Raw genomic sequence first — 14374 nt, forward strand, 5'->3', positions numbered from 1 at the left:
TCAGATTCGCAAGACTCCTAGCAAACACATTTGTGCCAACTGCTGTGAGGTGCAGCCCATCTCTTGCCAGAAGTCCTTCCTCAAGACCATGATCCAAGAAGCCAAACCCTTCCTCATTACACCACCTGCGCAGCCAGTGGTTTATCTCCAGTATTTTCCTCTGTCTTCTTGGGCCACCACCACTCCTCCACCTGCAGCTGCTGGGTGACCTTGGGCTAGTCACACTTCTCTGAAGTCTCTCAGCCTCACTCACCTCACAGAGTGTTTGTTGTGGGGGGAGGGAAAGGAGATTGTTAGCTGCTTTGAGAGTCCTTAGGGTAGTGATAAAGCAGGATATCAAATCCAAACTCCTCCTCCTCCTCCTCCTTCTTCTTCTTCTTCAACAGGAAGGAGTGATGAAAATACCACCTGTGCCCCAAGTCTCTTCATGATGGCCTGGGAATCGGATTCAGATGCTGAACCGGAGGAATCCCAGCCTGCACAGGAGTCGCCACCTCCAGGGCCGGCTGAGCCGGGGCAGGGGCTTGAACCTGAAGGGCCCTCACCTGTGCCGGATCCTCAGGAGCAGACAACAGCTGAATCTGCTCTGGCTCCGGAGGTGATTGAGGACCCATTGCCTGCAGGTGCTCCTCTCTCAGCCCTGTCAGGGGAAGGTGAGGTTGCCTCTGGGTCCAGTAACCCTCCAGTCTCTCCTGAGCTGCAGAGGCTCAGGGCAGAGAGGTGGAGGGAACTAAGTTCTCGCAGGAGGAGTGCTCGCCTCCAGGCCAGGAAAGGCGAGTCACCTGTGGACCGGGGCCGCCCTATGCCTCAGAGGAGATAAAGGCCAGCCCGTCCAGTCCCAGGTTGCGGAAGCAACATCATTGGTTACCTGTTCCTGCCGGCACCCTGTCCTGCTTTCTGCCAGAATTCCTGACCACGCCCGACTCCCTGCCTTGGACCCCGCTTCAGCCTCGGACCGGACATGGACCATGCCGCACGGTAACCCCCCTGGGACCAGTACACTTCAGCTCCCTGCCCAGAGTCTCATGTTCCCTTGCTATATGTTGAAGGCTGTGTGTGTCAGTATTATTTTACCCACATGAATCAGAAGGAAGGGCTAGTGGTCAGTGGGCTTTTTAAGATTTGGCGACTTCTCTGTCACATTGTGAATCTTTGCAGCTGGAAGACAGCCCAAATCCTGGGACATTCTGTTACCTCCACACACGACTTTATTTTCTCTGTCCTGACTCTTCCAGCATTCAGCTTCAGTGGATGTCAAGTTCATCAAGAGAAGCTGTATCTGAAAGGAGCCAGAGTCAACTGTAGGCTGATCAGGCATGTGGTAGCCTCTGCTTCCCTGGAAGAGCTGGTTGGCTGCTTAATGGGCACTCATTATTTTCAAGACTTTGGCTTCTGGAAGGATGGGAATAGACAGAGGGAACTCATCCTCTAAGTGAGAGGATGGTGGCAGGACTGTGTCCTCCCTCTGAAGGGGATCCAAATGAAATACTGATGGTTCTCCTCCCAAGGAGTAGCCTGAACCTTGCCCTCAACTGAGTCATTCACTACATGCTGCAAGATTCCCCAGTCATGGTTCCCATCCAGGGCTGGATTTAGGTTTGATGAGGCCCTCAGCTCCTGAAGGTAATGGGGCCCTTTCTATGTCCAGCTGTCCTTTGTCAACAACAAATTGTTACTGTTTTTGTGTAATTCATAGGAGCCTACACAGCACAAAACACAGTTGCTGTATGTAGGTTTTATTTTATTTGTTTTTTATCTTATATTTTGGAAATGTACATCCAGGTTTTTTTCTTTAGTTTTTTTTTTTTGGGGGGGGGGGGAGAGAGTGGGGCCCTAAGCTACAGCTTGTTTAGCTTATACGTAAATCTGGCACTGCTCCCATCCCAGGAAGCGGAAAGGAATTGTTCAGGAAGTTCCTGGGGGCGGGGGGGAGTTGTGTGCCATCCTGTCCTATTGTGAAACAGACATGTAGCTCCTCTTCCAAATAAACCCCAAACAGATGTGGTCCAAGAAATCTTAGAGTAGGCTTGTTAGAGGTTTCAAGCTTAGAAAGGTTTTTATTTTATTTTTTTAAGTTGGAGAAGAACGATGAGAGAAATTGGGTTCAGATGGTGAGGCTTAGACTAATGGATGATAACCTCATCAGCACATATGTCAGAAGGTGAGGATATTTGGAGTATTTTATGAGGGCCTGGCTCAACCTAATAATAATAATAATAAATAATAATAATATAATAATAATTTTATTATTTGTACCCCACCCATCTGACTGAATTGCCCCAGCCACTCTGGGTGGCTTGCCATGATAAGGGTATGTAACATAGAGTTAGGATATCCTCTTATATGCTTACCTGGAAGTAAGCCTCAATGAACTCACTAGGATTTACTTCTGAGCAGGACAATCATAGCATTGCACTGCCCAAAACACAAATCCTTGCACAGAGAAAGCTAACGTATTAGGGGCAAAGTGACCAGGTCCACATTTGCCCTGACATGCTCTTTCCCTTGGGCAGGAGATATAGAAGTATGCTTAGTCACACCAACAGGGTAAAGAACAGCTTCTATCCATGGGCTGTTAGGCTACTGAATGAAAATATAACAACAAGGCAACTGACTTTCGGGTTTGGTGGGTGTGCATCAGTAAACGAGGGGAATTAAGACTAAGAGAGCTGAGTGGGGGGTGCTTGTGTAATCTCACTGTATACAAGTTGTACAAGTGACAATAAAATATTTCAATTTCAATTTTCTATAGGCAAGGATTGTGATTTCATTTTATTTTAGGAAAGGAAGGGCATTCAGTTATGTGAGTTCCCTTCTACACCCTGAAATTGCACAATCAGCTGGTTTGCCATCAGCTTGTGAGCATGAGATCGATTCTAGACACTTTGGAGCTCTTTGGCATTTAAAAGGCTTTGTGATTCTGCACTGTTTAGATTGTGTGGTGACAATTGCCTGTGTGCTACTGCCTTGCCTTACACATTTATTTTATTCTGTAAGGGTGAAAGGAAGGCATTGGAGGCTGTGCTCCTCCAAGTGACCCCCTTGCCGCCCTGCATATGGCTCCAGGAAAGGAGATGGCAGGGTAGAGACAAGCCACCTGTTCCACTGCTGGCGGTCTACGTTGGTTCCCCAGGGCCTAAGGGTGACATCCTTCCAAGTCACTGACAGATTGCAGTTCCCTTACCTGTCCACAGAGTGTGGCAATCAGCCCTTCCAGGTCCCGCTTCTCACAGAGAATTGCCTGCTTCTCTTCGCCCTCCTGCTCACACTGCATCTCCAGCTGACGCAGCTGTAAAAGAGGCCAAGGAACAGAGCGGTGTCTGAATGGACTGAGCGGAGCTGAGAGGGGAGCCAGCGAGTCGCAGCAGCCTGCAGCCATTGCTAATGCCAGCCTTTCTTCACCAGAACAACTTTCCTTATGTCCAGAAACCTGAAATTGCACTGGTGGTATTTTTGTTTTTCATTGCTCTTTGTTTTATGTTTCAAAGGCAGCTCCTGACTGGGAAAAACTGACCCAAGAAAGAAAAACAACTACAGCTTGACCCTTTTTGATTGATTGGATTGGAAGCGTCATTTATAAAAATTGAAACTATCCTCTTACGGTTTCTGGGTTAATTTGGGATTCTTTGCATGTTGTTGATGTTGTTGTTATTGTCATCATTATCTTTGATTATCATCTTCTAAACCAACGCCTCAATGTGATTTGCATATAAGATAATTAAAAACATTTTAAAACATAAAACATCAGATGCATTTAAAATAAGACTAAAGTCCCAACAAGTGGGCATTTGAAGAGACGACCATAAAAGGTGTCATTAAAACCAACACCTTCAAGATCAGGGCCACAATCTGAGGCCCATCATTTTATCTCTTAATTCCAGCCCATAACATGCATGCCAATGCTGTCCCCACTCACCCATATCATGATTTATTTGTAGTTCTTTAAAATAATGTCTCATTTCTGTGAAAAGATCAATAGCAGCCCAAGGAAATGGAAATCCATGAAGATTCATGCATACCAAGCAGCAGACCTTAACATTACGTGTTAGATTCAGATTTCTAATATATCACTATAATTTTGTAAACAAGCTTTGCCTAATATTTTTAGTGCCTCTGAAGCATCATAGGCAGAAATAATTATATAGTTAATTAAAAAGAAATTAATTTGAATCCAGTCTTGCTTTTACTCAGTGGGACCAGAAAGCATATATAATCAGCCACAATTCTCTCTAATTTATAGAAGCAGAAATAATCAGAGCTTGTAGGGCAGCGGCGCGCGCCACGAGGCGCGCGCAATTTGATCTATCTTTAGATTTAGGGGAGCTAGTCTCAAACGTTTGTTGGGGGAGACCTAGGGTTTTTTGGGGGGGAGTTACTTGTCCTGTCTGCACGCTTCTTATGATGGAGGACCGCTGTAGCCAGCCCCAACGACACGTTCTCAAGATGGAGAGTGAGGGAACAGCTGCAGTCGCCTGCGGTTCCTGCACAATGTTTGCCATCTTGCCAAAGGTTGCAGGCAGTTTTACCTTCAGCAATTGCATGTTGATTGCCCTCTTAAAAGACAAAGTCCAGCAACTGGAGGAATGTGTGTCTACGCTCCAAAGAATTAGAGAGCTGGAGCTCTTCTTGGAAGCAACAGAGCACACCGTCCCCACCAAGGAGGAGACAGGGGACTCCCGAGAAGGAGGCTAGTTCACCAACACAGGAGCCAGATATATGGAGAAACGTGACTCAAAGAAGTAAGAGGCCCAGGGTTCGCTCTGATTGTTTAGAAATACACAATCGCTTTGAGGTCCTCTCCCCTAGCATGGAAGACGAAGAGCAGACTCCATTTGAGGATCTCTCCCTCGTTAAAGTCGATCAGGTATATGAAGACGAGCAGCAAAGTCAGTCCTCAGGGAATGTGCAGGCGACCTTGGAACGGACAGATCACGGAAGAACCCCGACCAAACCTAAGAGGAGGCATGTAGTGGTGATAGGGGATTCCCTACTGAGGGGAACAGAAGCAGTGATCTGTGGGCCTGACAAGATGTCTCGGGAAGTGTGCTGTCTCCCCGGGGCTAAGATCCAAGATGTAACTGAACGACTGCAAGGAATCATAAAACCCACTGACAAATACCCCTTCCTCTTGGTTCATGTGGGAACCAATGACACTGCAAGCAATAGCCTCCAGAAGATCAAAAGAGACTATGAGGCTCTGGGCAGGAAATTGAAGCAATTAAATGCACAAATTGTCATCTCATCTGTCCTCCCAGTTGAACGACGTGACCCAGGGAGAGAGAGAAAAATAGTGGAAGTGAACAGCTGGCTTCGCAAATGGTGTAAACAGGAACGGTTTGGATTCTTAGATCACGGACTGCAGTTTCTTGAAGATGGACTTCTGGCAAGAGATGGGCTGCACCTCACAACGGTTGGGAGGAATGTTTTTGCCAAAAATCTCAGAAACCTCACCAGGAGGGCTTTAAACTGACTAATGTGGGGGAGGAAGACAGTGCTCCTGAAGGTAGGAGTCTATCAATTGATGAAGATGATCATCCAAATGACATAGACCAAATGGAGCAAACAGCACGCAGACCTAGTGGTGGGAGGAAAAAATCCTTAAATAAGAGACACGGGGGAATGATTAATGGATTTCAATGTCTGTACACTAATGCGCAAAGCATGGGTAATAAACAAGATGAGCTTGAGCTCTTGGTACAGCAAACTAAATATGACATAATAGGCATCACTGAAACCTGGTGGGATAAGTCCCACGACTGGAATGTAATAATGGAGGGTTACAATCTATTTCAGAGAAACAGACCAGACAAGAAAGGAGGAGGAGTGGCGTTATATGTCAGGGATGTGTATACCTGTGAAGCGATCCAAGATTTAGAACCTCAAAGCCAAAGTGAGAGCATTTGGGTCAAAATTAAGGGAGAGATGAATAACAGGGACCTCATTGTGGGAGTTTACTATAGGTTCCCAAGCCAAACGGAGGACATAGATGATGCCTTCCTGGAATAGATGGCCAAGCATGCAAAAGGACGGGAGATAGTAGTAATGGGGGACTTCAATTACCCGGATATTTGCTGGATGTCAAACTCAGCCAAGAGCATAAGGTCAAACAGATTCCTCACTGGCCTTGCAGACAACTTCGTTGTCCAGAAAGTGGGAGAAGCAACAAGAGGAACAGCCATTTTAGACCTGGTCCTAACCAATGTTGATGACCTGGTTAGTGGGGTAGAAGTGGAAGGATCATTAGGCGCGAGTGATCATGCTCTTCTGAAGTTTACTATACAGCGGAAAGGAGCAACCAAACATACTAGGACTCAATTTCTTGACTTTAGGAAAGCCAACTTCATAAAACTTAGGGAAGTGCTGGGTGAGATCCCATGGACAGTAATATTAAAAGGAAAGGGAGTTCATGATGGCTGGGAGTTTGTTAAGAGGGAGATAGTAAAAGCACAACTTCAGGCAACACCAATGAGACGGAAACATGGAAGGTGCCTAAAGAAGCCAGGGTGGCTATCTAAAGAACTTTTAACTGAGTTAAGATTAAAAAAGGATGTGTACAAAAAATGGAAAAGGGGGGAAACCACCAAAGAGGAATTCAAACAAATAGCCAGCACGTGTAGACACAAAGTCAGAAAAGCTAAAGCACAGAATGAACTCAGGCTTGCTAGAGAGGTTAAAAGCAACAAAAAAGGCTTTTATGGGTATGTTCGTAGCAAAAGGAAGAACAAAGAAACAGTGGGGTCACTCAGAGGAGAAGATGGTGAAATGCAAACAGGGGACACAGAAAGGGCTGAACTCCTCAATGCCTTCTTTGCCTCAGTCTTCTCCGATAAAGAAAACAATGCCCGACCTGAAGAATTTGGAGCAAATGATTCAGCAGAGGAAACACAGCCCAGAATAACTAAGGAGATAGTACAAGAATACTTGGCTAGTTTAGATGTATTCAAGTCTCCAGGGCCAGATGATCTGCATCCAAGAGTATTAAAAGAACTGGCAGATGTGATCTCAGAACCACTGGCTGTCATCTTTGAGAATTCCTGGAGAACAGGCGAAGTCCCGGCAGACCGGAGGAGGGCAAATGTTGTCCCTATTTTCAAAAAGGGGAAAAGAGAGGACCCAAATAATTACCGCCCAGTCAGTCTGACATCAATACCAGGGAAGATTCTGGAGCAGATCATTAAGCAAACAGTCTGGGAGCACCTAGAAAGGAATGCTGTGATCACCAATAGTCAGCATGGATTTCTGAAAAATAAGTCATGTCAGACTCACCTGATTTCGTTTTTTGACAGAATTACAAGCTTGGTAGATGAAGGGAACGCAGTGGATGTAGCCTACCTTGATTTCAGCAAGGCATTTGACAAGGTGCCCCATGATATTCTTGTAAAGAAGCTGGTAAAATGTGGTCTTGACTATGCTACCACTCAGTGGATTTGTAACTGGCTGACTGACTGAACCCAAAGGGTGCTCATCAATGGTTCCTCTTCATCCTGGAGAAGAGTGACTAGTGGGGTGCCACAGGGTTCTGTCTTGGGCCCGGTCTTATTCAACATCTTTATCAACGACTTGGATGATGGACTCAAGGGCATCCTGATCAAATTTGCAGATGACACCAAACTGGGAGGGGTGGCTAACACCCCAGAGGACAGGATCACACTTCAAAACGACCTTGACAGATTAGAGAACTGGGCCAAAACAAACAAGATGAATTTTAATAGGGAGAAATGTAAAGTATTGCACTTGGGCAAAAAAAATGAGAGGCACAAATACAAGATGGGTGACACCTGGCTTGAGAGCAGTACATGTGAAAAGGATCTAGGAGTCTTGGTTGACCACAAACTTGACATGAGCCAACAGTGTGATGCGGCAGCTAAAAAAGCCAATGCAATTCTGGGCTGCATCAATAGGAGTATTGCATCTAGATCAAGGGAAGTAATAGTGCCACTGTATTCTGCTCTGGTCAGACCTCACCTGGAGTACTGTGTCCAGTTCTGGGCATCACAGTTCAAGAAGGACACTGACAAACTGGAACGTGTCCAGAGGAGGGCAACCAAAATGGTCAAAGGCCTGGAAACGATGCCTTATGAAGAACGGCTAAGGGAGCTGGGCATGTTTAGTCTGGAGAAGAGGAGGTTAAGGGGTGATATGATAGCCATGTTCAAATATATAAAAGGATGTCACATAGAGGAGGGAGAAAGGTTGTTTTCTGCTGCTCCAGAGAAGCGGACACGGAGCAATGGTTCCAAACTACAAGAAAGAAGATTCCACCTAAACATTAGGAAGAACTTCCTGACAGTAAGAGCTGTTTGACAGTGGAATTTGCTGCCAAGGAGTGTGGTGGAGTCTCCTTCTTTGGAGGTCTTTAAGCAGAGGCTTGACAACCATATGTCAGGAGTGCTCTGATGGTGTTTCCTGCTTGGCAGGGGGTTGGACTCGATGGCCCTTGTGGTCTCTTCCAACTCTATGATTCTATGATTCTATGATTCTAATCCCACCTATATATCAATGAGATCTGCCTTCCAATGACAGCGGTCAAGCTCCAGTGTCCATTGTGCTCCGCATTCTGTATCCGACAAGACAGAATGGTCCGTGGGACAAATCAGCTGAACACAAGACTATCCGAAGAGACTGCTGGGTAAGGCCAACAGCTCAGCCAGCACAGCACCCAGCAAACAAGTGGCAACTGGGATTCAGAAGCATTACTGGCATCAGCTCTGGAGGCAGAGTTTTGCCAGTATGCCTGGTAGTCATTGATGGCTTTCTCCTCCATGAATTTGTCTAATCCTCTTTTAAAGCCATCCCACTTCTTCCTGAGGGAGGGAGTTACATAGTTTAATATGTGCTGCATGAAGAAATCCTTTCTTTTGTCTGTCCTGAATCTTTTAACATTCAGCTGGGTGTCCATGAGATTTGAGTATTATGAGACAGGGAGAATAACTTCTCACTGTCCAGTACTTTCTCCATGCCACACATAGGTACTTAGCCATTATTCACTGCAGCTGCTTCCTACGTGAAATGAACAGGACGGCCTCCAAGGGCAGGAGTGGAGAGCTCTGTCTACTGGAATGCCCAGAGCTACAGAAATCTACCAGACTAAGGACACACAAGGACAAAGGTGGCTGCCTCCCCATGCCATACCCTTTTCTGGCAGGACTGCCGAACATCCTCCAGCTCTTCCTCCTTGTCCTCCAGCTCCTTCTGGTGAAGCTGTTTCATCCTCTCAATTTCCAGTTCAAGTCTCAGGTGAAGCTGAAAGGAAGCACCAGGAGAATATGAAGATGAAGGTGATGAATTATCCACCCTTCACTGTGAGGTCCTGGGGGGGGGGGGCAGGGTTACAACAACCTGAGCACTCAAGATGGTCTACAGGGAAGGAGGGGGGGTCTTTCAGATATTTGGGACCTGAGCCGTTCAGGGTTTTGAACACTAACACAAGCACCTTCAGTTGGGGAGGGTGACTTGTTGAGGGTTTCTGTTGAGAGCCACATTCACTTATGGAAAATTTGTTGGGAGCCACTGATCTATAGTGGGTGGAGCCAAACATCACTGAAGGCACCCTCCCCCCTCTCTTTCTGCTACTCCCTCATCTTATTTTCTCCTCCTTGTAGTCCATGGCTGGGGGGGGGGTAGGTTGCTTGCCCCCTGCATCACCTTTCTGTGCTCCTTAAAATAACCCTGTAATTGAGTTACAGATAGGTAGCCGTGTTGGTCTGCCATAGTCAAAACAAAATAAAAAAGTTCCTTCCAGTAGCACCTTAAAGACCAACTAAGTTAGCTACTGGAAGGAATTTTTTTTATTTTGTTTTGCCTGTAATTGAGGTCAGTCCTGTTGACTCTAGATGGGGGGCGGGAGACTGAGGGCTGTGGAGAAGAGAGTTTTGCATGGTCCTCTTCTTCCCAAGCTCTTGTGCCTAGCTCCGTACTTCCTAGCTGGTCTCTTGGAACAGAGGGAGGGCAAGGTTGCACCCAAAGTGCTGATGAAAGCCAAATCACTTCCTCCTCAGGAGGCCACCTTACCTGTTCCAGCTGTTCAATGGTGCTTGCTTGGGAACTCAGCTCCTTCTGCTGCTCAGAGGCTCTTGACTCCAGGTCCCAAAGTTTCTTCTGGAGGGCAGCGAGCGAGTTGGCATCCAGGTCCTTGGGGGTGCTGAGCTCTTGCACCTGGCTGCTCAACAGCACAAGCCGCTGGTTGAGGCTGGCATTGTCCAATTCTTTTTGCTGGGGTCGGCAGGGGGGATCGTGAAGGTTGGGGGACATAGAAGACAAGGGAAAAAATTGACACATCCACAGTTTAGTCAACTGTATCATTTATTTATTTGCCATCTATATATATGTGCCATCAGGCAACAACATTCTCTGGGCAACTTACAATATCAATAAAACATTAAAATGCAGCATCCATAAGGCAGGAGAGTTAAACGATTTCAGATACTGTACCTTGAAAAAATTCTTGGAAAACAATACAGGTACCATTTCTTGGTGCTGATAGGATTTAAAATCAGAAACTAGGCAAGATGTGCTTTCTTTTTAAAGTGCATCTCAAAAATAAACATTTCAAAATAAAAATTTTGAGATCCTGAATTCTGAAGCCATTTTTGAATTTTTTTCTTCAAAGGTTTTTATGTAGCTGTTTTTTGAATTGTCCTTATTGATAATATTAATGTTTCGTTGTTTTGCAAACCACCTGGAGGTTTTTCTTACAACCAAGTAGTATATAAATTTCATGAAATTAAATCAATTAATAAAAACTTGGGAAGGTTGGCTTTCGAATTCAGACTTTGAGATTCTGAAAGATTTGTGCAGCTGTCTGACCTGTATATGTGCCCCAGCAGTTGCATATCTGGATGCATTTTGCCGTGGCACATTTCACAGAACCATAGGATTGTAGAGTTGGAGGGGACCTCAAGGGTCATCTAGTCCCACCACAGAACCCTTGTGCCCTTTGCTCCTCTTCCTTCCTTCTGCCCTGCCCTGCCTTACCTCTAAGCTCCGCTGCAACTTCCCCAGCTCAAACTGAAGGCTGGTGCTCTCTTGTAACACTTTCTCCCGAAGGCTCTTCTCGAAGGCGGATTCTCCCAAGGCCTGAGCCAGCTGCAGGTCAAATCTGACAAGGGCAAAAGGTCTCATGAGTTGGCCCTCCATCACTCCCAGCAGGAAGTCCCACAGCAGGGCAAAGATGCAGGCCGGGAGCTGCCGGGTCTTGGCCAGAGCTGTAGATGGCCACACATGAATCTTGACCTGGAGAGGACGATCGTGGCCTCAAAGTCCTTAAGGACAGTTGCTGGAGCCAGGACCAGCTTGCAAGCCCAGCTTTATTGCAAATTTGTTTCATATATTTTAAAATGAATATGAAATATATTAGGTGGGTTTAGGAACACAAACACACAAACACACATATACACACATACCACCTTTCTGAGTATTATTATTATTATTATTAGCAGCAGCAGCAGCATTTATATCCCACCTTTTCTCCAAGGAGTTCAAAGTGGTGTACATAGTCCTCCTCGCCCCCATTTTATCCTCACAGCAACCCGGTGAGGTAGGTTAGGCTGAGAGAGGCAGATACAGGCCCAAGGTCACCCAGTGAGCTTCACGGCCAAGAGAGGATTTGAACCTGGGTCTCCCAGGTCCTTGTCTAACATTCTTAACCACTAGACCGCATTGGCTCTCCTAGACCAGGCCATAAACCTTTCCACAGCACCTTATGAGGCCTAACCAACTGCAGGATTTGGGTGGCAACTACAGCAGGCTGAAGCAGAAGCTTTGCTGGGGACTTAGAAGATTTGGGGCACTGGCCCATAGACTGACCTTTGAATAAAACGTGTATATGCTGCTAGCTTAATAGGTATAGATGTAGATTTAGAGTGTGAATGTCGTAGGAGGAAACAACTAATTTCCAGTCCAAATTCGCCCAAATATAATCACCTCAGATCACCGCCCCCTAAAAGCTTCTCTTCAATCTGTTTTCCCCAATGAATTTCCTAGCAGATTCTGTTCCAAATCAATTTGATTAGTTTTTCATTACCCACCTCCAAATAACCTCTAGATAAGGTCATCTTAAATGCATTTATTTCTCCAAAACTGTACAACAATCCAAATTCATTACCTACCCAGTAACACATTGGGTGCTCAGGAAGAGATCTGAGGACCCTGCTTCCTGGCCCCAGCACCCTAGCAGTATCTCAGGGTGCAAGCAGAGGAGAGATGAAGCAGGTAGGCCTTGAGGTGGGGAGCGGGGATCAAAGGTCAGTGGCAGACCCTCAATCCTTGAGTTAAAGGATCTACTTGCAGTGCCTGCAACGATCTCTGCCTGAGACCCGAGAATCGGTTTCTGGATGGATGCCAACACTGAGACTCCCATACACCCCCCCTTTTATTTTAAAAAAGGATGCTCTGATAAAGAACTTAAAGCATCCAATATCTGAGCTCTTCTAAAAAAGTTGAGCATCTTCCAATAAATGGTATGAGATTTGAATTGTTTGATTATATTAGCAATTCACGAGCTCCCCCATTCATAATTAATGGCTTTGCCATTTAGAATTCAGTGCCAAACTTCCACAGACTCAGAGATAGATTGGAAGTTTCAGCGTCTTCAATGAAGCGTGTGCTATAAAGACTTAAAACTGCATTACTGAAGTCAGGGGCATGCTGGGGAAAGGGCAGGGCAGCTGCACCTGAGAAGACAGGCTTGTGAAGCATTGCACCTGGAAGAACTGTGGAGTGTAGGGGAGCAAATTTCAACCCACTTTTGGTGCTCAGTTTCTTGGGTGGAAAGAAGTGGGATTCATCTCTGGCTACTTCCCAGCATAGTTGTACTTCGGGGGGTGTGTGTGTGTGTGTGTGTGTGTCACTGGATAGAATGTTGTGTTGTGAAAGAAGTCACCTCCTGCCTGGCCATGCGAATAAGCAATGAAATAATGCAGCTGAACGATCAAACTTCCAGGTGTAGGACAAGCCAATGAAAACAAACCTCCAGTTGAAAAAATAAACTAGATGCCAAGCTAAATCTCTTTAGGTTAAATCTGATGAAATGGCCTTGACTGCAAAATAGTTTTAATGTGTTATTATTACCAGTTCCTTCCTGAAAAGCATGCTGTTCTGAGCATGCTCTCAGAGGAACCCTGATCCTGCTCTAAATGCACAGCATAATAGAGTTGTAAAGCTGGAAGGGACCTTATTAAATCATGGCATCCAGACACAGTATTCCAGGCCAAGTCAGAATACTGCCTTGAATTCCCTTGATAGGGACACTAGATCTCAGTTGATGAGGCCTAGAAGAGCATTCCCCTTCATGGATCACTGCCTTGCCGTGGCGAAGAGGCTTGAATAACTCAGAGAAGCTATGAACTATGCCGAGCAGGGCACCCAAGATGAAAACTCAGCAGTGGCCTGAGGATTGGAGAAGATCAGTTTACATCCCAATCCCAAAGAAGGGCAGTGCCAAAGAATGCCCCAACTACCACACAATTGCACTCATTTCACACGCTAGCAAGTTTATGCTTAAAATTCTACAAGGAAGGCTTAAGCAGTATGTGGACTGAGAACTCCCAGAAGTGCAAGCTGGATTTCGAAGGGGCAGAGGAACCAGAGACCAAATTGCAAACATGTGCTGGATTATAGAGAAAGCTAGAGAGTTCCAGAAAGACATCTACTTCTGCTTCATTGACTATGCAAAAGCCTTTGACTGTGTAGGCCACAGCAAACTATGGCAAGTTCTTAAAGAAATAGGTGTGCCTGATCACCTCATCTGTCTCCTGGGAAATCTCTATGTGGGACAAGAAGCTACAGTTAGAACTTGATATGGAACAACTGATTGGTTCAAAAACTGATTGGTTCAAAATTGGGAAAAGAGTATGACAAGGCTGTATATTGTCTCCCTGCTTATTTAACTTATATGCAGAATTCATCATGCGAAAGGCTGGGCTGGATGAATCCCTAGCCGGAATTAAGATTGCTGGAAGAAATATCAACAACCTCAGATATGCAGATGACACAACCTTGATGGCAGAAAGTGAGGAGGAATTCAAGAACCTTTTATTGAGGGTGAAAGAGGAGAGCACAAAATATGGTCTGAAGATCAACATCAAAAAAACGAAGATCATGGCCACTGGCCCCATCACCTCCTGGCAAATAGAAGGGGAAGAAATGGAGGCAGTGAGAGATTTTACTTTCTTGGGCTCCATGATCACTGCAGATGGTGACAGCAGCCACGAAATTAAAAGATGCCTGCTTCTTGGAAGAAAAGCAATGACAAACCTAGACAGCATCTTAAAAAGTAGAGACATCACCTTGCCAACAAAGGTCCGTATAGTAAAAGCTATGGTTTTCCCAGTAGTGATGTATGGAAGTGAGAGCTGAAGAATTGATGCTTTTGAAT

At 45.7% G+C, this 14374-nt stretch overlaps 1 protein-coding gene across 2 annotated transcripts in view; it reads right to left on the reverse strand.

Annotated features, from left to right (window-relative positions):
• MYO18B (myosin XVIIIB) overlaps positions 1-14374 on the reverse strand; it is a 275393-nt gene that overhangs the window by 107634 nt on the left and 153385 nt on the right. For both annotated transcript variants that reach the window (XM_081842590.1, XM_081842591.1), the window contains 4 exons: positions 10975-11098; positions 10012-10212; positions 9133-9243; positions 3185-3289 (listed from right to left, as the gene is read on the reverse strand). In XM_081842590.1, the coding sequence (XP_081698716.1) occupies positions 3185-3289; positions 9133-9243; positions 10012-10212; positions 10975-11098 (541 nt within the window). The remainder of the gene's footprint in view (positions 1-3184; positions 3290-9132; positions 9244-10011; positions 10213-10974; positions 11099-14374) is intronic.

This window comes from Podarcis erhardii (genome assembly GCF_964252035.2).
Source record: "Podarcis erhardii genome assembly, chromosome: 15".
NCBI classification, from domain to species: Eukaryota; Metazoa; Chordata; class Lepidosauria; order Squamata; family Lacertidae; genus Podarcis; species Podarcis erhardii.